The sequence below is a fragment of the Chaetodon auriga genome, chromosome 15 (genome assembly GCF_051107435.1).
Source record: "Chaetodon auriga isolate fChaAug3 chromosome 15, fChaAug3.hap1, whole genome shotgun sequence".
Classification (NCBI taxonomy): domain Eukaryota; kingdom Metazoa; phylum Chordata; class Actinopteri; order Chaetodontiformes; family Chaetodontidae; genus Chaetodon; species Chaetodon auriga.
Window position 1 is genome coordinate 15,216,890 of NC_135088.1, and position 24,198 is coordinate 15,241,087.

The 24,198-nt window shown below is 41.4% G+C and overlaps 1 protein-coding gene across 4 annotated transcripts in view; it reads right to left on the reverse strand.

The window, feature by feature from the left end:
* Positions 1-892: 892 nt before the first annotated feature.
* The window catches only part of mink1 (misshapen-like kinase 1), a 29,665-nt gene continuing 6,359 nt past the window's right edge, over positions 893-24,198 (reverse strand). The window contains exons 3-32 of one of the 4 annotated variants that reach the window (XM_076750878.1): positions 23,995-24,177; positions 23,795-23,905; positions 23,615-23,705; positions 23,374-23,504; positions 23,229-23,283; positions 20,263-20,341; positions 17,609-17,784; positions 17,387-17,456; positions 17,078-17,288; positions 14,446-14,553; positions 13,722-13,808; positions 11,179-11,355; positions 10,923-11,093; positions 10,325-10,483; positions 9,943-10,022; positions 9,725-9,828; positions 9,533-9,624; positions 9,195-9,218; positions 8,540-8,691; positions 8,242-8,359; positions 6,346-6,462; positions 5,934-6,045; positions 5,498-5,647; positions 4,724-4,867; positions 4,178-4,312; positions 3,943-4,043; positions 3,666-3,815; positions 3,422-3,581; positions 3,188-3,327; positions 893-3,083 (exon numbers count right to left, since the gene is read on the reverse strand). In XM_076750878.1, the coding sequence (XP_076606993.1) occupies positions 3,000-3,083; positions 3,188-3,327; positions 3,422-3,581; positions 3,666-3,815; positions 3,943-4,043; positions 4,178-4,312; positions 4,724-4,867; positions 5,498-5,647; positions 5,934-6,045; positions 6,346-6,462; positions 8,242-8,359; positions 8,540-8,691; positions 9,195-9,218; positions 9,533-9,624; positions 9,725-9,828; positions 9,943-10,022; positions 10,325-10,483; positions 10,923-11,093; positions 11,179-11,355; positions 13,722-13,808; positions 14,446-14,553; positions 17,078-17,288; positions 17,387-17,456; positions 17,609-17,784; positions 20,263-20,341; positions 23,229-23,283; positions 23,374-23,504; positions 23,615-23,705; positions 23,795-23,905; positions 23,995-24,177 (3,672 nt within the window). In that variant the 3' untranslated portion in view covers positions 893-2,999. Of the gene's footprint in view, positions 3,084-3,187; positions 3,328-3,421; positions 3,582-3,665; positions 3,816-3,942; positions 4,044-4,177; positions 4,313-4,723; positions 4,868-5,497; positions 5,648-5,933; positions 6,046-6,345; positions 6,463-8,241; positions 8,360-8,539; positions 8,692-9,194; positions 9,219-9,532; positions 9,625-9,724; positions 9,829-9,942; positions 10,023-10,324; positions 10,592-10,922; positions 11,094-11,178; positions 11,356-13,721; positions 13,809-14,445; positions 14,554-17,077; positions 17,289-17,386; positions 17,457-17,608; positions 17,785-20,262; positions 20,342-23,228; positions 23,284-23,373; positions 23,505-23,614; positions 23,706-23,794; positions 23,906-23,994; positions 24,178-24,198 lie in introns of all 4 variants that reach the window. The other 3 variants (XM_076750876.1, XM_076750879.1, XM_076750877.1) reach the window with 3 other exon arrangements.

Sequence of the window (24,198 nt, forward strand, 5' to 3'; positions counted from 1 at the left end):
ATGTGGTGCCAAAAAAGCATTTCAAGTCCATCTACAGGATATTCTGGATTTGACTTAAGTGCACTTAACTGGCACACGATGTAAATCATAATGTGGGAGCAAATATAGCTGTGCCTCTTCTTCATGAGATTTCAAGTAAGAGACGGTGGGGGGGGGGGGCTCATAACCCATCCTTAAACCTCTCTCCTTCCCAACTCCAAGGCACTGCTTAAACTGTAAACATGGCAGATTGATAAAAAATTATGGTTTGACCATAAAAAGCATGAGTGCCAGAGCTCCTGGTGGATTGTAACTGTGTCATTTGAAAAGCAGGTCATGGCACGTAACAGATATTTAAGAATAAAAACACACTCGCTAAAGGGGAAAACAACTTCGATACAGTACTATATACTCTATTTCAATGGCTTACATGCACACCAAAGTATCTGCTCGAGATATATCTGTAAATGTATGTTTACTGAAGTGAAAGTGCTTTCCATGCCCATTTACAGTTTGTTTTATAATCTCACCATAGAATTAACAATCTATTTATATAATCTTTGATGAAACGCTCTCTGCCCTGACATATACTGCATTCTTTATAGATTTCTTTTTGTCTGTATAAAACATATTCCTCCTTCGCTCCTTACCCCCTTAAAGGCGACTTTCAGCAGACTGCCCCACTGATCACGAGCCAAGATTCCTTTCATCACATCCAGCAGCTTTTCATACTTGCAGCAGTTTCACAAAAGATTTACTGATGCACTCTCTTAACATTAACATGTGAGCGCTGGTGGTCTTATCAGTGCGCACTAAACTGGGCAATATCAGTGTTTCCTATGTGCACTGTGTGATGTCTGTTTTGCTTATTATTTATTAACTCCTGCATTTTTTTTTTACTTTTCTTACTTTTACACGACCCCTATGCTGCTGTGATACTGCAAATTCCCCTACTGTGGGATTAATAAAGGATTATCTTATTTATCAGCAGCTGAACTAAGGAGGAGTGAAGAAAAAGCATCTTGTCTTCTCTTGTTAATGACAAAGTGCTGTGGCAGCACAGTGTTGTTGTAACCAAGTGAATCATGTGCTGACCTACCCATGGCTGGCAGAAAATCACCGAGCTACTTCCTGAAAACGCTGCCTCATACTTATACCGTATTGCCTGGTGTATGAGAGCAGACAGTATCTCCCTTGTGCAGCAGTCTAAAAAAAAGCAGACAGCAAATTCCCCTAAAAAAGGGGAAAACCTCTCTACTGCTGACAGACACACAGAGTGAACAACTACAGGGGAGCTAATAAAGCATGATAGTCTAATATTAGTGAGACGTCAGCTGAGTTTTTGGATGCGCACACTGAAAGGAACATTGGTTAGTGATCAAAAGGGAGAGTTTCCTCTCAAATCCCTATCGTCGTCTTTTAAGCTCCACTCCCCTTTGGCCTTGATTAATAAACCCTCGTTGCAGAATATGCTGTGAACTTTGGCAGAATGTATAGATATAAAATATATTAAGTCTCGTGTGTTCCAGCCGTGTTCTCCAAAGTGCCTGGTGAGATGGAGCCCTCCGTGGTATTGCAGAGTCACCCCCACATTAAATCTTTCCACTGGCCTAAGACAAATATGAACACTAAGAGCTGTTCTACTGCAATCCCCTGGACAAACACTTCTCACAAAAAGATCCACACTAGCGAAATAGTCGAAGAACTGAAATATAATACAGTAAGAGTAGATCACTGTGGCAGGAGGGTGAAAGGCCCCCGAAAGTGATCTCCCTTAATCACTATGATCTCAGAGACACCCTCCTTCCACGTTTCTCCAACGTCCTCATATATTGTCATCCTACTCCCTAACACTACCAGCCACATACATGAAGTCCCCTCTTCAAACAAAGACTCCACAAGAATAGCATATATTGCAATATAACAGCAATATAGTTACAGTAAAATTAAGGATACCAGTAGGCTAATACCAATACAGAATCACTACATATAAATAACAAATTTTTGTATTTCGTAAATCTATGAAAAACAAAAAATTTAGGTACAAGCCTGATGGTTTCACTTAAACCATAGAAAATAAAGGCAAAGCAGGAGATTTCACAGTACTGATTATGTGTACTGTACATTGATGAGACTTTTGATTGGTTTTTATCATTTATTTCTTTTTTCACTGAAATTTATTTCGCCTATGAAGCGTTCAAGGCTTACTTGCCGAGATTAAGAGCTGCAACATCATTCAGGCCAGGAAAGGTTAGTCAAAGCAGACTGTCTACTACAGAGAACTAAAAATATTTAAACAAGCTACTTTGTCCTGACTTCAGAGTCCCATTGTATTATGTTTTGTATTAAATCCTTCTTTTAAGCCTCCCTGAAATCACGGGAGCCCCAAAACAATGGGGGGGTCCACATGCCACTGCAGATGGAGGTTCCACCACTTTATCATGTGGCGTTCAGGTGGCAACACACTGAATGGAGGTTATATTAGAGGCCTGCAAATGAATCAGATCTAAGTGTAAGGTGCTACGTATTTACAGCTTCATTTCAACATACAGTATAGGTAAATAATGCCTTCTTCAAAACCAACTGTAGAACCATCAAGGAATGTTTTTCACATACTTCACAATTAGGAACTAAATAATCACGACTGAACACAGGTCCACTAAGTAAAGTAAATCAAGACAAGAATATATACAGTACAAATTAATAGATGGTATCAACATTTGACTCTCATCAGTGATTTTTCGTGATGATTCAAGGGAGAATGTTATCAGGGGGCCTCGGTAGAAACTGTGTCTTAAGGAGTATAGGCTGGAATGAATTTAGAGATCGTGTTTGTGTGCCTATGAGAGTTTGTGTTTGTGTGTGTGTGTGTGTGTGTGTGTGTGTGTGTGTGTGTCTCTCTGAAGCATGAGTGTATGAGTGAGAGCGAGCTGGAGAGAAAGATAGAGAGCTGTTCACATTTGTGTGCATGCGTTTTGTGAGAATTTCAGATGCACTTCCTGACCAGAGCAGCTGTTCCTTCACCAGTTCATGATGCAGTTTCTGTTCAAGGTCATGAAGTACACCTGGCTGCTACCTCCAGAGCGCACTGAAGCAAAGAACACCTGCGAAACAACATGGGCACAAAGGAAATGTCAATAGCGTCTTTACATTCAGTTGCTGTTAGTGGCATGGCTGTCCCACGCGTTGAGTGTCTGCACTCTCTCACCTTGTCATTTCTCTCACAAAGGAACTTCAGCCTCTGAGCTCTTTTGTGCATGAAGACACCATCCAGATGGCCAGTCTCCACAGAACGGATCTCAATGGCCTTTTCTCCCCATCCCATGATCTGATTGGAGCAGATATGAGCTGCAAAGCAAAGTGTAATATTAGAATTGGCAAGCTGATTACAGTTTATATGCATGACGCATCCACTATTATCTCCTTTGGATTCAACCCGCACCAACAGATGTGGGCATCTCTCCCCACTGCAGGACCACGTCCTTGATGATGCGTCCATAGGTGTTGACATAGACACCCTCGTCCTCGTAGCACAGCAGCATCTCCATGCCGTCTGAGCTGGGCAGGAACACAATCGCGTGCGGTGTCACGTGACTCTGGATCTGTTGGCATGAAAACAGCAGGGATGAGGTCCTGTAGGCCACACGTCTGACAAAACACTGCTGTCTGACAGCTGCGCTACTTACATGTACGGGGATATAAATGTCATAGTTGTTTCCAGAGTCCACGTCAATGGCATGGAAGCCGGCACAAGAGCCGTAGATGACCTTCAACCTTTGACCTTCCTCCACTGTTAGATCGACCAGAACAGGCCTGTGTGGCAGGTCTGCAAAAGACTGGTGAAAAAGGAGTAGGGGAGTTTCGGGAGCAGAAAGCGAGTGTGAGAAGATAATCAACTTGAACGCTCGTCTAGTTGACTGATCTCGCATAACTAATCCAGCTCACAGGAAAGGGGAGACTTACCTTGAAGGCCATGAATTTGTGATAGGGTTTAGGCGCCCAAGCATACACTTCCACCGCATTCTTCAAAGCAATCACCAGGAACTTAATCCTCTCATATTTCACTAGACAGAACAACCACAAGGCCATCTGACATTAGATACTTGTTATCAATAATTCACTTGGCCAGATGCATTTATGAGAATTTGTGTGGAGTAGAATAGACAGCAGTGATAAACAGCCATCATCTGTCACTCACCTACTTTGTAGTGCACACAGCCCTCCATCTCACCCACAGTGGTCCAGCCCTGCTTCTTCTCCACCTCGGGGTCATTGTGGAGGATCTTGTTCCTCAGCCAGGCCAGGTAGTAGACACGCACCTTGTTTTTCTTGCCTTCATAGACACAATGGGGGATCAATTGCAAAGGACCTTAATTTCAGTAATTATTTAAAAGGTGCTTTGAATCATCTTTTGACCTTATCAAGCTTTTCAGACAATACAACTCTCATTAATTCCAGATGGAAATTTGTTAGATTTAACTATCTAATAACTATCTGTATTCATTTAAATTTAATATTCATGTTTCCTTGTTTTAGTACTCCTGCTGGCTTGACACCCTGATAAAAAGGAGGTATGTGAAGTGCAAAGTCAAAATGCAGTGCAAAATAATCACTCTGCAGGCCTGAGCACAATTTGGCATGTAGTAATTGGAATCCCATTAAAGACAGTAGTATTATGCCAAAAGCACAGACTGCTTTAACCAACTGTAGTGAGAGCAGGCTGGCGATGAGCAGCAGTAATGACCTGATATGGTGATGAGCAGGTTGAGGCCCTCTAGGACGTCCATCTGTTGGAACCGGCGGGAGTTGATGAGGGGGTAAACCTTGCCCTGACCACTACGGTCCAGCAGCTTCAAACCGTTCTCTGTGCCCACCAACAGGTTCACACCTGGGGACACACACAGGCACAAATATCATAACCTGCAGCAACTTTGATGCCAGTTCATTTTATTTGGTTGAGAAATTCAAAAAAAGATAGCTTTAATGAGTATGTGATGTAACTGCGTGTGGCATCACCCACTGACTACTGTTACCTAAAACCTATTTGTAGAAGGGCAAAGGGGACTTTACAGGTCATATTTTTGGGTTCATCCCACTTTTTAACAACGCATGCAGTTGGGCACAAAAAAGCATAACTTTCAGTTTAACTTTTTCCCCACAAGTGATCACTGGGGCAAAAACAGCATTTGGGACTGTGGTCTCTGAGGCTGGGGCTGGAAGGAATTGATTTGATAAAAATAGCTTTGATAATGAAAGCACAGACATTATGTTCTCTCATGATGAGTTATTCATGTCATACTGAGGCTAATTGGTACACCAGTGGCCTCAAATCTAATTTCAATGTTACAGGTTTTCAGTTTTGGTCATATTTGTAACCAGAGTCCTTCTGGAGCAGACATATTACTTCTATGTCAGGATGTTGAGCCAGAGATAAAACGTGTTAAAATAGGTATCTAATCTTGCTTTGTTTTTATATATTTTTTTTGCATTTACATTCAAGAATTGAATGTGTTCTCACCCCAGAGAGCAGCACACAGGATCTCAGAGTTGAACCTCTTCTTGTACTTGCGGATCTCAGGTGTGTCATTGGGGGGCCGTGTGTTGGTGGGATTGACATTCACCATGGATCCTTTCCTCACCTCCATCTTCAGCTGTTCAAACCTGGAGCCTAGACAGAGGCAGCAATGGAAGGTTTGGATTCAGACACAAATCTCCCATTCATCCTTTTTAAAGGGAAATACAGTTTATTACTAAGTTACATTTGTATAGAATTTATGTTGTAGTGTAGTAGAAAATATCCTCTGAGTCTCAAGCAAAAACTGCATTATTTAATTTCCCAAGGTATTTATTGCACAAGAAATACAGTGAAAGGCTAAAATACTGAATACTTTTGCAATCAGCTGCAGCTCACTTGAAGTTCATGTTGCTGCAGGATTGAAAAGCTTCTGACTCACCAGTGACAGACATGTTATCCCCTGTACTTCCTGGTGACTGGTACATGCCCAGATCCACAAAGGTGGTGAAGGAGGACTTGCCAGATGCTTTAACCAAACCTCTGGACTGATACTGGTGGAGCAGAGAGGGTGTATGAGTTGTACAGTGTTGTTTAAGTCAACACTTACTGTGTGGAGATTTCAGTTTGTCAGACAAAATGTAAAAAACTAATATTTTCTGTGCCCATGTGGTATTAAAACAGCAGTTCTAAGATCTGTATTTTTGATGATAGTTCACTAACAAGCTGAACTGACTGTCATGAAATTAACTGCGTTATGGGTGGGCTGTTTGGCTGGAATGATGGCAAATAAGGAACACATAAAAATAAACCAGGGATTTAGGACTGATATACTTAGCATCAGTAAAACTCACATCATAAACAGAGTCCTTCCCAGGGGAGGAGTGAGTGGCTGAATCAGTGGGGGAGTGAGAGGGTTGAACCACATCTGGCAAGTTAGTGTACCCATTATGGCTCCGCTTCTCTGGGGTCTTTCAGGTAAAAGAAAAACACACACGCATGCATGCGCACACGCACACACCTCCATGTATTACATAACGTCAATGACAGACATGGATGTAGGCTAATCTTCTGCACCAATAGCCAGGACATGACCTCGCTGGACTTGACTTTTTAAAGTGGTCAGTACTGTTACCACAGTAACCACAACAAGTGAAGTAAAAGCTGTGATCAAACTTGCTTTAAAAAGTCAAGTTCATGTTCTTAACACTGGGAGAAGCAGCCAGTTGTCGTGTCTTTTACGCCGCCGATGTGACACTGTTAATTTACATGCAGCAGGATTCTGTTGTGTTCAGTTAACATTGTCTAAATGACTCCATATTGCCTAACTAGTCCAGGTTCCAGCTGCCATGCACAACCACATGTCAGTGGATACCCCCCAGCCTCATAACTTACACAAAAAACTGAACATGCAAGAGTTGTAATGTTTCACTGCCACATTAAGAATAAAGGGGAAACAAAAAATAAAGCACTTATCATATGATACTGACAATCTGAAATACTAGTTTTGATACTGACTGGTGCTCTATGAAAAGACCTATTTACAGGTTGTAAACATTCAGATTAAAAACTGAAAGCAGATCACCATTTACTGTAAATGTCTGTTTTTACTCGTACTCATCATATTGCAAAAATGTATATCAAATGAACTTTATATGCAAATACATGATGTTCCTTAAGAAAGACTGATGAATTTCCTGAAGAAATTTAAATCCTCTAGTTTGAGTCAGTTAGAAACATATTTTACACACACAGTGGTAAATGGGAGGAATCTCATTTGCACAATGGTATGAAACATGGCCTCCTGAAGATGATGTTAATTGTCCTATCAGGTGTGTGACATAAATGTAGGACTGCCACTGTTCTAATATGATGCAGCTAAATTTCTGTGTTCTCAGAAAGACAAGTTTGAATACTTGCCTTAAAAACAGAGGGCAGATTTACTGTATGTGTAAATGCAACCAAAATCCCCCTTTTTTATTTACTGTATGATTGTCATTTTACTCATCATGCCAAATAAATTAACAACACATCTTTTTTTTTTTTTAGCAATGTAACTGTAGCTTGGCACAAATGTTTGACACTTATTGCATATTCAAATCCACACACACACAAAACTATTGCACTTCAGTGAAGGTGACACTTCCCACATTCAACTAATCATGAGCCACTTGCAAGATGTATGCTGTCTGTCACTGAATCATATTGCCGTCTCCCCAAAAATCTCAAACATTTCTGCTAACCTTACGCAGACATGAAAACTATATTCAGGTGCAGCATTACTGACACACACACATTTACAGAGGATCAGTGACTGTACAATCGGCTTGCAAACGTTCTCATGGTCAACTTTGGGCTGAGTTCCTGTTAGCTATCCAGCAGCACGACTTTTTTATTGGCAACGGATATGCAGCACTGAAGCTGTGGCTATATAAGTGGCAGTGTATTGTATGTCTGCTTAATTTCTACCTGAGTGCTTGTTGAATATTCATGGAAAGCGTTGAATCTACTTTGAGTGTGTAAAAGTAAAACCTGGGTTATCGTTGACATTTTAGACGTCATCATTTTTTCTGCTATCAAACTTCATTATGGATGCATGACAAATGGCTCCACATAACGTCATGTCTTCTCCATTTGGTCAGTTATAACACCAAACAACAACACAGTAATATTCTTTGATATGTTTTGCTTTGATTTCTCCATCAAGTCACAATGCATTTTAAGCATCATTACATATACAGATGACTCACCCTCTGCACCAGCATGGTCTGATCCCCATAGCCTCCAGCTTGCTCTGCCTCTCCCCCCTCGCCTTCATCTTCGTGAACCACCATAGTGTTGACTGAGTCGGTGTCTGCATCCCTGTGACTGAAATCGATAGGAATAGAAGTCAAGGATAACGTAGCACCTTAAGCTTGACAATGGAAAAGAGAAGAGCAAAAAAATACAGTTTTACATGAAATACTGAGTATTTTATTTAGAATGAAAATGACAAAAAAACAATTCTTTGCTTCCTGAACTGTTAGTATTTGTAGGTGTTAGTGTTACCGATCTGTGGGGCTTTCTTCCTCCTCTGCTCCCTCACCACTCTCACTCTCCTCACTGCTTTCACTGCTCTCTGAAGAGGAGGAGTAATCATTGGCCTTGACTGGGGGCCTCGGCTGCTCCTCAGCACGCTCCTTGGCAAAGAGGCCATGGTCCTACACACACATGCACCACCGTTTACTTACTTTTCACTTAAAAAAAAAAATTGTAAAGATAAGTTAAACTATTAAAGAAAAGCAAATAACACAATGATCATATATGCAATACTGATATTAAGGAATTTCCAAACACAGCTGAACATAAGGGGTGATGAGGTGGATGGGCCGAGAAACTGTCCAAATGTTCAGACTCAAAACTACCAGTACTCTCAGAATTAAGAGCCTGTCACCTGATGATAGTTAGGCATGATTTTGCAGCATGGTTACAAGGCCTCTGTTGAGTGTATGATGTCCACATAGTAACAGAATATATGCAAACACATTAAAAAGGGCTTCACAGAAAGCGTGTATTTCATTCAAAGACAAAATATGATTTACCCACCGGAAAAAAAAAACCATACAGCATGCAATTGTCTCTGTACTGCAGTAAATGGATGCAGAGAAAGATCATGCAAGAAGACTGAGCACTGTACAACACACAAAGACACAGTGATACTAACCTCCCCTATAGCTCGCTTGTAACTCTGCATTTTTAAGGTAAAGTCAACAAACAGGGATTTGAGAAGAGGAGAAACATGAGGGGAAACAGTGTACACTGCATTAAGTGTAAAGGAAAGGTAAAGTGAAGAGAAAACCCCCAGTTAGTACATTATATGTCAGTTTAAGAACAGGTGTGCTTGAGATCAAACTGAACATACAGCAAGTTATTTCATAACTTCTTATATCTGAGCAATATTACGTGTTGCATGCAGCCTTTCAGCAATGTTAAAATCAGTATTATAAGTCGGGAATATTGGAAAGACAGCCAATATAATGTCTGTTTGAAAGAGCCACTTACAGCAGGGCGCCCAGGGCGGGAGGAGGTGCGAGACTCCCCTGGCTTATGACGACTATCATGGGAGAGAATGGGTGAATCCATTTTGGAGGAACCTGCAAATAACAATGTTGTAGGGTGTACTTGTAATTCTGAAATCAGACTTGATGCAAAGGCAGTCTGCAGAGAAATAGCACTGGGGAGGCAGGGACTCACTGAGGATGCGATGCCTCTCTAGAGAGCCAGTCTGGGGCAGATTGGATATGATGTTCATACTGTCTCCTCTCTCCCAGCGATCATTGCGGCTGAGATCTGGATTGCTGCCATGAGGATACATTAAGGAGTTATCCCAAGTCATCATCAAAATCTAGCACCATTTAGGAGGCACTAATTTAAAGAAATATCTGATCGAATCATTTGGCAGTCTTCAGTACCTGGCTCTTACTGGATGCCTGATGCCAGAGGTCAGGTTGGTGTTGAGAGCTGTGGCAATAGACGCTGTCCTCTGGGGAATCTGAGGAAAGCAATATCATAGTCTTACATTTATGAGTAGATTGCAAAAACAGTAGTGAGCGAGTGACCACAGATGTTTTTTTTTTATTCCCTAATACCACCCAAGATTTGCCTGTTGTCGGGTAGATCAAGCAGCCTTTAATGCATCCAAGATATTTTCCCATAAACCACCTCTGTTTACAAAGTGTCATTCAGCTAAAATGGCACTTGTGGGAGTCTTGGTAAAAACAAATGCAAGGTGGGGTTATGCTTGGGGTTTGCACAATGAATGAATGAATGAATGAACCAGCAACTAGATCTCACCTTGGGTGGGAGTTCCACATCTGGCAGGCGGATCCAGGGGCCACGATCCTCTCTGATTTGGTGTGCCTGTGGGGCCGGGGTTTCAGAAGTGGGGTCTGAGTTTTGACGCACCAGCTCTCTAGAGTGGATGGGGCGGGGTGTGGGGGTAAGGGAAGGATCCTGGGTGGGGAAGGCGGACATGGTCTTAGTGGGCTGGTCACAGAGGGACTGGGAGCGAGGGACAGGGGCAGCATAAGGCTTCAGTGGAACCAAGTGAGCCATCTGGAACTGCAGAAGACAGGAGCAGTACACCAGGAGGAAGGAGCAGCCAAGTGGAAGGAAGAAAGTGCAAGACAGTTGGAGAAGCAGACCGAGGTGGAGAAGAATGCAAGGTTGTGTTTGTAATTCCAAGGTGATTTTTAAGGTTTTTTTTAAGTGATTACAAGGGGGCAGAGAGGGAAAGGAGGGAGAAGAAGGAAAGAAGCCATAAATAAAGTAGCATATACAATAAAGGGTGAAGCAGATAAAGAATTAGGGGCAGAAAGACATGAGCAGTTGTTTTTTCTGTTCTTTTTTTTTTTTTAAATCAACTCATTTTTAAACACTGGCAAACACCCACCTTTCCTTGACCCCCCTGTGGTTCAACAGGCCTCTGCATTGGTGGAGTCTGAGCAGACTGGACCACTCCTGATTGGCTGATTGAGTCAGAGCGTGACTGGATGGCAGTGTCAGAGACAGTGGTGCAGATCTTGGGTGAGCCCTGTCTGTTTAGCTTACTCCGCTCCTCCACCTTAAAGAAGGATGACAGTGAAAGAGGGTTTAGTCTGTAGGCTGACTGTGGTGTGCAACCCTTCAAATGTAGGTAACACTGTTACCTCACGGGCCCAAGTAGGTTTGTTGTTGGGCTCCAGGTTTTTGTTGTAGTGGTAGAGCTGGGGTTTCTTTTCTTGCTGCTGCTGCTGCAGAGACACCAGGTAGGCATGCTCCTGCTGCAGCTGCCTCTGCAGCCGCTCTGACTGACGCTGTTCCTCCAGCTGCTTCCGCTTATACTCCTAAGCAAAGAAACACACTGCACTCAAACCGATGCTTGCCTCAGACTGGACAACAGACAGATCAGGCAGGTCATAACTGAACCAACACATCTGCAAAACAGCAAGTCTGCATTCACTGAAACTACAGGCAAAGGTTTGCATATTTAGCTGAACAATACTGATTTCATCCACTGAGATAATACATGTTTTGGGAAGATTTTATCATCTCTCATGTACTCCTATTTTTAGTGCAGCAGTCAATTACCAACCCACATCAAAAGAATATTGATCCCGTCTGTAACTACACCTTTTTTGTGCTGTTTATTAAACACAGCATCAGAGTGAGTCAGTTAACTTATTGCTTTTTCATTGTGAGTCGTAGGCACAGGTCTCCCAGCCCTTTGATGGCCACTATGTTAATTAGAAAACAAGGAATTGCAGAAAATGAAAAGAGATTCATCCATGAGTCACTCATGTACACTTAAATTCAGATTACCTCTCACTGGAGCAGAGATTAGACTCTGAAAGAGTTACATACTTCTGTTAAATTGTCCTTCTTAACTGCTTATATTGCAAATCGCTATGGCACACAAAGCAAAGCACTAGCAATCTTCACTATGATGCTCACATATGGCCCACATGGTCTGGGTGGAGAGCGAACGTGTGAGACTGTGGATACAAATGAGCAAAATATGGTTTCTCGAAAATAAACCACTGTGAGGATGCCTCACCCAGGTGCTTCTCTGTGTGGGAGGGAACTTCAGAGTAGACTGAGGACACAATGGAGGGATTACAGTACAGTACATTGCTCAGAGGGACCTTGAGTAAGCTCCCCTGTAAAAGGAGATAAAGCCTTCCTGCCTTGCTGCCACCATGACCCTGACACAGATATGCAGCTACTGTACAATATGGATGTATTCAATTTTAGGGAAAAGGTGTTTTGGTTTTTTCAAAAGGAGGAATCCTCGACACATGCAAAACAGTTTTGAGTCTTGTTTTGTCTGAGGCCAGGCCAGAGATTACAAATATTTTCAGGTAAAATATGAGACCATAGCATTCCCACATTCCCTCCAGAGGGATAATACGGAGGATATCTCAAGGAATATCCCAGTTCCCTTTTTTTTTTTGTTCCTGTTCATACTTCATGACCATATGGTGTGTAGACTTCTATTCACAACTAATTACAAAGCTGTCCAGCAGTCCCTTTTTATTCAAGCCTTTTGTTCGATGTTATCAGATTTTTAGTGGTGGTTTAGTTTAGCTGACTGCTACCATCTTGGTTACATCTAATGGAGGGCACTACAGGGAAGACTTTTACTGTGAAACAGCAGCAGAAACAGTTAAGCTTGCATTAACGTATTTGGTTAAAATAACGGGGGACGAATGGAGTTCATTACACACAGGTGCATTACAGTTGGACACATGACAAAATTGCATTAAATCTCAATTATCTTGGGGTGCTTGTGGGAGTCAAAAAAAAGTATTCATAGACATTGGTTGTTTTAAAATTGCTCCTTTTGCAATGAGTGTGCATAGAAAAATGTTTTCAGTGGCCTGTGTACGCCAAATGATCCTGTAATACCAACTGTGGCTACTTCACTAGAATAGCCTGACATCACTGTTCCTAAGAGTTTGCTGCACACATCATCTCTGTTCATTGTTACTGACAGTGACCCCCTAAAACTGCTCCACAGACACTGCCCTGTGACTGTGCTCCGGTCCCTACGAAGATATGCACATACACAGGGATTACGTGTATGAGCAGATATATGAAAAACTAAAGTCTGAATAGCCTTATGCATGCAGGAGTAAGGATTGGGCTCTTTCTCCCTCCAAAAAACAGGAACAAAGAGCTAATGTTATGGCCCAATCCAAATTGACAGAAACTCCTGTTCTTCACAGGAGTTAGCCCAAACAAAGATGTCTGAGGTTCCCTGATGTCTTCCCATCAGTGTAAGCAAGATACATTTGCACTAATATACTGTAGTCTGCCCAAAACTGCCCCCAAAATCTAGGTCAGCGCATGCCTTTACAAGGCATACAATATTGTGGGAGATGCACCCACATTCTGCAAAATGTAGAGCATATCTACATCAAGGAGCTGTATATCCACAACCTGGATCTGTTTTACTTTGTTACAAATACAAGTAGAGCTGTTAGAATCTGATTGTTCATCTCAGCTGTTTTTTCCTCCACCTAAAAGCATCCACCCCAAAGCAGACATGTAACACTGCAGTGTCTGTTTTTCTGACGAAAACAGAAACAAGCCACACTGTTATGGGGACAGGCAGTATTTTCCTTTACTGATGCAGTATTACTGACAGGACAGTGAAACATCTGCAGTCAAAACAAGCAATGACAGAAGACTAGTATTGAGGACTGGTTACCATAAGCAGTGCTTGCTCCTGAAGCAACTGCTGCTGAAGGATTTCTAACTGGCGTTGCTCCTCTTCTAACTTGTGTCTGATAAACTCCTGGGGAAAGGTAAGAAGGGAGGAATGATGGGCATTAAGGAGGGAAGAGGAAAATGAAAGTGTAAGAGGACGGGGTACATGACAGGGGCAGATAACAGTTATGTAATGTAATTTCAGTAAAACAGAAAACACAAAAGCAAAACTATGTGTTGCCCTGATAAAAATCAACAACTCTAACACTGAATTTATGCAACAAAACATGCACTGTTCTTGATCAGACACTGGAAGAGACGAATCAAAGTTAACCATTCAAACAACACATCACTGTCCACCACCACATACAGATTGTGCTAAATTACTACCTTAAGAATAATTAAAATATTTAGCAGTACACTGTGATCATTGCATGGTACCATACTAATATAAAATCAGTATCTGGCACAACAAGGTGATGGTGCTATGATGCCAGACTCTTGTGTTCCTGAGGGTAGACTGGAAACAGAGCATAAGAGACACAGAGAGCTCACCCACAGAAAACTCATCTCTGAATAAATACACTAATTTAGACCCTTGCTGCTATGGCAACCTACTCGTGGAATTTCACCACCAGAGCAACTTGCACAGTGTTGCCGGTGGACACACCCACACTTCACACTGATTGGCTGATTACAGCCCCATGTCTCCTGTGGTTGGTTACCTGCTCCCTCTCAGCCAGCCTTCTATCTTCCTCCCGTCTCATATCGTCAAGTCTCCGATGGGGACCTTTTTCTTGCTGCCTCACCATCTCTCGCTCCTTTCTCTGTTGCTGGGAGAGAAGGGTGACAGGAAAAAGAGAAATGAGCACAGAGGCTATGTTTGCACTGGGGAATTTATAATGGATAGCCTGCTTATGAGCAAACCCTCCCCTGTTTTTTGTACAAAGAGCTGGGAAAAAAAAGAAATAAAGGGAGCAGGAGTGCAGGGTAGAGAATAGCGGCTGTGAGTCATTCTCACAAACACGCACAAGTACACGCACCTATTGCATCCTAATCATCTTCCGAGTGTGTGGCTTTGATTAAAACTCAAACTGATCACAGTTATTCATTTTCGGCATGGACCAGTGTTTAATCTGCTTGTTTAGGGGACATTGAAACGACATGGTTTGTGTTCATAGCAAAATGAGAACCTCCCACTTGGTAGTGACACAAAACACTCGGAGCTCTTTTGAGCTCACTCAATTGTTGTTGGCACTTTACAGTAGAACAGAAGAGGCAGAGAAGATAGAGGAGGAGGTAGAGGTATATTAGGGGAGCTCAGTCTTACCACAGTTAAATACCTTACCAATGCCGCACAATGCTTATAATAACAACAGCAATATAGAGTGTAATTATGTGTGCCTCATTCAAATCCCACATAACTCCTCAAACATTTGACAGCCGCACTTTCTCAGCCCATCAAAGAGCTGAGTTAGATGGGTATGTCTTTCAAAATCTTCAGCAGTGCACATAACCTTTATTTAAACAATGTCTAAAAGCATGCTGTAAAGTGTTACCTCAAGCCTAACAATTAGACCATAAACACAAAGTGGCTTGTTGGTAAACTGTGCAATATGTGCTTGATGCATGTGGTAAGATGACACGTAAAATGACAACAGTCATCTGGCTCCACCAGCCAAATACTAATTGCTAGTAGATGCTAATGGATACAGAGTGTGAGGCAGAGCCTTCCACAAGGCTTTTTCCCCAACTATTTGTCACTATGATGACACTCTCTTGTCAGCTCTATATGGGACAGAACTTCAAAGCAACTACATTTGCCTTCTGGAAGAAGATGACACGCTGCTACACACTCAGGGTTATGTCAAATATTTGCAAAATTTCAAGTATATATCAAGACTTTCAACTACAACAATATTTAACAATACTTGTACTGTGCAAGCATCTTAATCACTAATGTCATTGACAATATATATTACTCCAAACAGTGGTGTCCAAACACTGTTTACAGCATTATATCCAGACACTGTACAAACCAACATGTGGAGTAAAGATTGTTGTGGATAGAAAGGCTGTTAGTGAAGCTAATAAAAGATGACAAAATGAAATAAAAAAGGATAGGCTGATTATATTTCATATGTCTCTACATGTACTTGATATCTGTGAATGTCATTTCTTGGCTAAACTGTTGAGCTTGTTCACTGTCCTACTTCAATTCTTGTAGAGTGGAAGCCTTAAAAAAGACAGCTTGTAAGAAATAGTATGCATATTGTTTCTATGCATTGTGGAAGTCAAATAAACACATGCAGACTCCAGGGCTGGCTCACAGCCTCATAACAGGCAGATTAGTGGCTTTAGTGCAGAGAAAATCTGAATCTTGAGCCACTAATACAACTCACTAATCTCCGTACTACGTAAGGGCGAAACTACCTTTTCACAGTTACCAGGCATTTTACAAACTTCCTACTCACAAAACATCTCACTCTCGGTGAAATTTGCAGAATTAAAAACTAACACTTGTGTTGCTAGGAGCTGGACTTTCTTTCACTTTGAATAATCTCACTCTATTCCCCACTGTTTATCTATTTATTTAACTATGGATGTTAGTGAACGAAATGTTGAAAAGGGACTGGTGAAGGTGACCTGAGTCTTTGTTGAGGACTTGCAACTAGTTCTTTCGGTCATGGAGGCTTTGACTTGGATAGGTTAAGTGTACTGATGTGTTTTACACGAAGTGCACAGGCCTCATTTACAAATGTCAAAATCTAAGCTATTTTGACATTATTACTCTTAAATGTTGTTTGATTTTATTATGTAAAATGTACTTTATTGTTCATAGATATACAATCAGGCTATTACATAACAAAGATTTAGTAGGGCCCACAAAGACAAATATAAAAGACAAATATGCTGTGCACATATGACCAAAGCAAACAGTGGCCAACCAAATACTGAGCTGAAGACTGGAGACTTGATAAGGGGCAAACAAAACGGCAAAAGCAAGTAGTTGAGAGACTGAAGGACAGGACAAGAACAGACACATCACAGACAAGCAGCCGATTATATTAGCTGCTTGGTGCACTTTGGCTTTGAAATTAAAATGTACTCAATATTGGGTGCAGTATTGTAATAATGCTATGAATATTAGTGTTAAGTGTTGTATGAAAAACATCACAAAAACCACTAGACAGAAAGAAAATTATAATGAAAGCAGGAAAAATATCTTGAATTTCCTTAAAAGGAATAGTGTGACATGTTGATACCAGTCTCATGTCATTCTTCATCTACTTCTCGCACTTGTCATAATATCAAACTATTCGATGAAAAAATACCATTTCCCTGCTCGATTATTACCTCTTCAAGTCGGCGACGCTGTTCCTTCTGCTCTTCGATGCGCTTCTGTCGGTCATGCAACAGTTGCCTCTTGTGTTCTTCAGGGTCCCTGCGCTGAGCAGCCAGTTGGGCCTGCTGCCTCTTGTGAGCCTCCGAGCGCTCCTTGTTCTCCTGCTGCAGACGCTGGAAGTCCCGCCTCAGGGTGGACTCACCGGGCACATTGAGGATCGAACTGATGGTGAGGGAGATGATTTTGGAGACAATCACTCACACAGTGAACCCAAGTCAAAGATTCATCCAACTTGGACAGAGATGACACATCGCAATTACCTTGACTCTCTATCATCTCCGCGGTTTTCATCCTCTTCATCACTGCCGCTGTACTCATACTCTGTCTCTTCTATAGGCAAAATCAGAGTAACGAGAAGTCAAACATTAGATGAAATAACATTGTGTCATACTAAGCCACAGTATACTGCTGGTGACTGTTTGTGAACAGACAGTGTAGGCTGGTTCACACCCCTTTCGGCTCTTTCCATCTTATTTGCTTACCTTTCTCTCCCCTTTTCTTGCGCGTGCGGTCAATATGGTCTTTCAGCTGGATTCGGACCTGACGCTCGGTGGGCTGGTCCCTGATGAAAGAATGCTTGAGCAGCTGCTCTGTGGATGGTCGGCTGGGATATGTCTTCACGAGACAGCCCTCTATAAAGTCAATGAATTTTTTGGACCTGGGAGGAACAGAGAGGTCAGAGGATGATAAACTAGTGAAGGCGAACAGGAGAGTGGGGAGGCCTGGAACAGTCGTCATTGCCCAGAATCCTGATCCACCAATTATGAGAGGGATTCAAGTGGGACGGGGTCATCCTTTAGCCCCTTTCACATGTACAGCATTTCCTGAGCAGGATTTGTGTGTGTGACGTCCGTAGGAATCTTCTTTTATGAAGATTTTTTAACTAAAGCCACTGAAGTTCCCACTCCGCAATGTCTTTACAGAAATGGTTTGGTTGACAGGGGAGCTAGTAGCTGAGATTAACCAGTTAACAGAATGAACATTAGGTTAACAGTCTGAGAAAATACTTTACTACCAGCTGCTACCTTCCTCTCATTTAATGTCTCTGAAAAAATGTGAGCACAGCATGATTACTAACAAAATACATTTTAATGGCCTTTAATCAAGGGTGTGCAGCAAAAATCCAAAACACTTGTTTCAAAATGTGCCTTTGTGTACCAAGCAGCATTCTTTCCACTCGGTGCTGTTCTCATTAAGCGTATTTATATGCACTTAACCTGGTTATTGCTGCTCTGCAGTAACCTGTTTTCTCAAACATTAAGTAAACAGAGCAACCATGTTACCACAGGGCATGTAAATGTACTCTGCAGCCATGACTTGATTTTTCCTACTTGGGGATATCTCTGGTGTGTTTGTTGGATCTACTTACTGCAGAACTTATTTCAGTTTAACACAAAGAGATAATTGTCAAATGCTTGTCTGATCCACTACTGACAAATATTTTCACGTAATTTGAGGGAAAGACACTGGAACAGAATTTATCTACTGTGTAATGAACAGCACAGTTAAGACACTGAAGGAATTCAATAAAAGGTATGAAGTGTATTTTCTGGCCAAATGGAAGTTATCACTATATTTATTGTATGATTCCAGTGAATAATTTCCAGTGAGAAACATGCTGTCTTCTCTTAGGGACTATTCTTCCAGAGGAGTACAGAGGACTGATAGAGAACTTCGTCACATGGTGCGACAACAATCACCTGAAGCTCAATATCAGCAGAACCAGTGAGCCTGTGCTGGACTACAACGCTTCAAATATGGATGTTGCTGCAAAAAGGCTAAAGATTGTAAAACGTGGATGCTTCACACACATCTTCACCCCGGCAGCACAGAAGATCTAAACAATCAGCACAGTTTGAAGGTAGACACCCAAGATTAGTGTCACCAGTTCAGTATCTGACCAAATGTGAAATATGGTCACAACCTCTCCTTCTGTTCCTGAGTTATGGTGTTCAATAACAGCCAGAAAAGTGTTGTTGCAGAACATTATGTCACTATGAATTTGACAACTGACCTTCATCATGACTTCATTATTTTATCGTACGAGTCATTTATGCAAATTTTGTCACAATTAGTGTTTCAATTCTTGAGTTATGATCAAAAATGTGTTGACCTTTCACTGCCAAATTCTGATCAGCTTATCCTCGAGTCCGATTGGATGTTTGTGCCAAATTTGAAGAAACTCCCTCAAGGCGTTCGTGGCATATGGCGTTCACAAGAATGGATTGGACAGACAGATGGACAACCTGAAAACATAATGTCTCTGGCCATTGCTGCTGCTATTATGGAGGCATAATAATGTCAATGTTTTTTTCAATGTACTGTTAGTAGTTTTGAATGAAGAAAATTAAGAAAAAAAGGTCTTTGGGGAAGTAAATGCTTCCTTAGCCCTCAGCTGGCTTGAGGGACGTGTTGGTGTCTATATTTGATTCACAGCAGCTGGCAGGTTGCCAGAGTGCCTGTGCCACACCGCAGGAAACGAGTGACAAAGTGAGCAAACTTGTGCTGTAGCTACACGACATGGGCTGACAGTGTGTTGTTAGTAGTATTGAAGAGTAAGGACCACACCAGCATCGAACTGGGCCCAAGTGACATTTGCAAGTACATTTACATCCTGTTTAATATGCTGCAGCTATGCAGCTAATTAGCTATCAAGCCTGCAAACTAACATTAGCAGTGCACTTTTCACCAGTGAATGTTTTTTTGGTGGCAGGACAAGATGTGTGTTTGTGTTCGTAGGTTTGTTATCTGACATAGAACACTAATTTTACTGTTTTATGCACGATTTGATTGGCTGTATCAAAATAAAGTTTTCATCTATGCAGATGGCATTCTGTCAAATTAATGCAAAACTAGGGGGCGCCATCATGAAACCAAAAAAGATTTTTATGGAAATTTCTCTCTTTTGATGTCAAATTTTGCAGAGCAGATATGTAGGCGTGTTGTAGCAATCAAAAAAAAAAAAAAAACACTTTTTAATTTCAGTTGGACTTAAAAATCTGCAACTTTCTCTTCAACTTGCCTTTGAAAACATGTTTAAGTTTGGAGGCTTTAATGTGTGAAGGCAGCTCATAAAGTGTCTCAGATATATGTAAAGAAGACATGGAAGGACATAGCAGGATGGTTGACAACTCACCATTTTTTGGATTTAAGTTTCGGAGGGGGATTCCTGGGAATCAGGAAGAGGGCTCTCATCGGGTGCATATCACACAAGGCTACAGAAACAAAGGAGATGGTGAGAGTTGTTACGTATTATTAAATCCTCCTACCCATGCTGAGAGCTGCAGGATAAAGAAGGAAAAAGGAACATCCAAATAAATTTCATGTTAAACACAATATCATATATTCCCACACATGGTAGTTTGTAATACTATCTAGCATTACACAAATTCTTTGTATCCTCAAACATGGTTACTGCTGCTGTTATCCAATATTTCCTGGTGCCCCAGGCTTATTGTTACATTGAATGTAAGAGCAAGGCCTGTGAGTCATTGTGTTCCCAGCGTAGGTAGGCAGCTAAACCTGACTGGTTAGCTTTACACTTTGACAGTAAATAGGCTTTTGTAACACAGTCTTTTGGACATATGCAACGTGACTGAGACAGCCAGACAAGAAGGAAATTTCATTTCAGCATTTTAAGGACTACGTTAAAAACAGAGGAATCACAGGTATACTGATAATGTGTGCTTCACATAACATGCACGCTTAACATGTATTATACATAGTAATAATGCAAAATCGGTATTTATTTAGGAGGTCTGAGAGGCTTATTTTCATTTAAAGGGAATGGATCACCCACTGGCAGGATGCTGGCAGAGCAACCATGTTACCACAGCGCATGTAAATATACTCTCCAGCCATGACCTGGTTTTTCCTACTCGGGGATATCTTTGGTGTGTTTGTTGGATTTGGCTATCTAGTTATTGCAGAACTTATTTCAGTTCAATACAAAGAGATAATAGTCAAATGCTTGTCTGATCCACTACTGATAACGGGAGCACACAGAGTTACATACTGTTGGCTCGTTTAGTGTTTTATTAAATGCTTTGAGTGAATTGTTCTGTTTGTCTAGACTTTTAGCTAAATTAGTCCAAAAGATTGACTTCACCTTACTGACAGCTCTTTGTTTTCTTTTAAGTATTCATGCACAAACAGAAGAGGTATAGACAGTGTCTCTAACCCAGCGAGTGAACAGAATGCTCACAAGTGTGTGAAATGCTTCATAATTCATATGTTCAAACACAACTCAACAGTAAGCACACTGCGCAACCACAAACAAGACCATACAGCAAGGTAGGACATACGCTTCCTTCTATTTCCATCTAACACAAAACATCAAAAACAGTGTTGCACACACATCTTTGGCCAACAAATGCCATTTTGAGGAAAATCTATCCGTACACTTCCTCACACTCATTCTACATAAGAAACACTGTGTGTTGAACAATTAAAAAAGCAAGCTGAAACATGCTAAAAAAAAATCTGGTTAGCTGAGTCTGAGGTTTTGTGTGACACACTGAAAAGTAAACAATGTTGTGGCATGCCCTGTGAGGCAAATGAATACATTACTGTATCTGGAATAATGATGCATCTCAATGAAATGGAGACGTATATCACATATACATTTTGTAAGTCCTGCACTTTCATATTCTGTAGATAAACCGACCATAGTCCATCTGTCACATCTTCCCCAGTTCAGTCATGGAGGACAAAAGGGAACTTTCAGTAATCTAAAAAACTTGTAGAATGGTCAAATATCATTCATATCAATCATTTTCATTACGGAGATAAAGAATACGGAACATAAGAGAGATAAGAACTGAGGCTGCAAATGATCATGATTTTCATCACTGATTAATAAACAAATTTTAAAAAATGCTAAAACATTTATCATGTAGTTAATGACAAAGACCCATCTTGAGTTATCCGAGACTTATGTGGTGTCTTGACACTGTTTACTTTGTTTAGCAAAACATACATACATTTCTCATACTTGAACAGATTTTTTTTAAAGATTAACTGATTAATGCAACTGTCACGACAAAAAGCTCAACCAAACAAAAACTACACTCCACTTGAACGTTCAGCTTAAAGAGCCCCTCTAGACTTTCTTTTTTGAGACTTTTAAGTTAAACTAGTGGACACAAGATGTCTACTCTCAGCGTATACTCAATGGAGGCTTAAAGTTTCCACATTGCGCTGCAAGTGTCATGTTGGACTGGCTGCTTTCAGAACCAGTTCATTGTAATTGTAGGTCAACGCCTCAAACCACAGATTTAAGGTGAGGACAAAGAAACTTTCCTCCTACAGCAGATGAATGTTAAAACAGCCTTCTAGTCTCAAACTCTGCAGATATATTATTCTGCACAGTCAAGTACTAAAAAGTGAAAGTTCTGAAATATTTCAGTGAAGGAGGAATTTCAATTTGACTTTTATTCAACAGAGCTCACTTTGTCCCCAGCTCAAGAATTAGCCACAGGCAGCTTCAGGCAGAGTGAAGACACATTTTGTAACAATGCAGAGCTCATAAAACAATAGCACCATATTGCAAGTGTTTTTTGCTATTACTTTAATATCCAATGCAATACTAAGCAAACCTATGGTAAATAGTGCAAGTCATCTTTCTGCAGGTAGGGTTATAATAGTGGCAGTATAATAACCATCAACAGGTTTAAAGTAGCAGGATACCAGGCCAGAACTTACTCACGTTGATCCACTGTTTTCCATGGATTTTCTTTACCACAGCTCAAGTGATTTATTTTGCAAACATTTTTGCTGTTCCTCTTCAGTGAAATTTTCTTAGCCTCTTAGTCAGGTTTGACACCAAATCTCAAGGCAGACACATCTCCTCGCTAAGCAGACCAGAGAGACCTGTGCAATCAGCCTCCACACACCAACTGCCAGCTCACGACTACACTACCTTGATTAGAGTGAGTCAGCTGTCCATCCGAAGGCACAGACAACAAGGCCCCATATGCAACACAGCTCATTCATGAGGTCTTTTAGAATGGGCTTTGAGACGATGAGAAATTATCTATTGCTGAGGACATAGAAAGCATTATATAACCAAGAACAGGTTAAAAAAATAAAAGGCGCACTTACGAGGAGCTCCCTCCGCCATCTCAATGGCTGTGATCCCCAAAGACCAGATATCACTCTGCAAAAAACACAAGAGACCAGGTCAGTCTCCATCTTTCATATGCTCTCACAGCATAGTGCTCACACACAAATAAAGTGCTGCCGTTACCCTGTAGTCATAGGTGGAGTCCGGGTTCTCATCACAGGCAATAACCTCAGGTGCCATCCAGTAAGGCGTGCCAATGAAGGTGTTCCTACGCCCAACAGTCCTATCCAACTGAGCACTCACTCCAAAATCAACTGAATGTGGACAAAGGAATCAGAATAAAAGAAATGATTTGAGACGATGAGGGATTGCAAGTAGATACTTTTGCAAAACACTGGCCAAAAACTCCAAGCATTCAACATACCAAGTTTGACCTCTGCATTCTCTGTTAGCAGCACGTTCTGGCCCTTGATGTCTCTGTGGATAACTTTATGGGCATGGAGGTGAGAAAGGCCCTGCGCACAGACAGAGCAGACAAAATTGGTCAGTAAGGAGTGACCTTTGCTGTATACTTGCTTTGACTGGTGTGGCTCCAATTTCTCACCCTTAGGATCTCTCTGCAGATGTAAGCAATCCAGTCCTCCTTTAGAGAGCTGCCCTTAGTGTTTTTCACCAGGTCGGTCACTGACCCCGCCCCACAAAACTCCATCACCAGCTACATACAGACAAACATGAACTCAGTCAGCACAATTAATGAAGCACGCTGCTGCAAAAAGATCAGACCAGGTAAAAGGATGGACAGACCCAAAGTTGGTCATCATGTCCTGGTGGACTCTTCTTGACAAAGGCACCATAGTACGTGGCGATGTTGCGGTGGTGGCTGTATTTTTTCAGCATGTTGATTTCTGCTTTGATCTCCTCTTCTTCCTCCTCTGTAACATCCATCACCTTGATAGCAGCCAGCTGGCCCGTCTTCACGTGACGGCCCTGATTCAAGAACAATTTGGA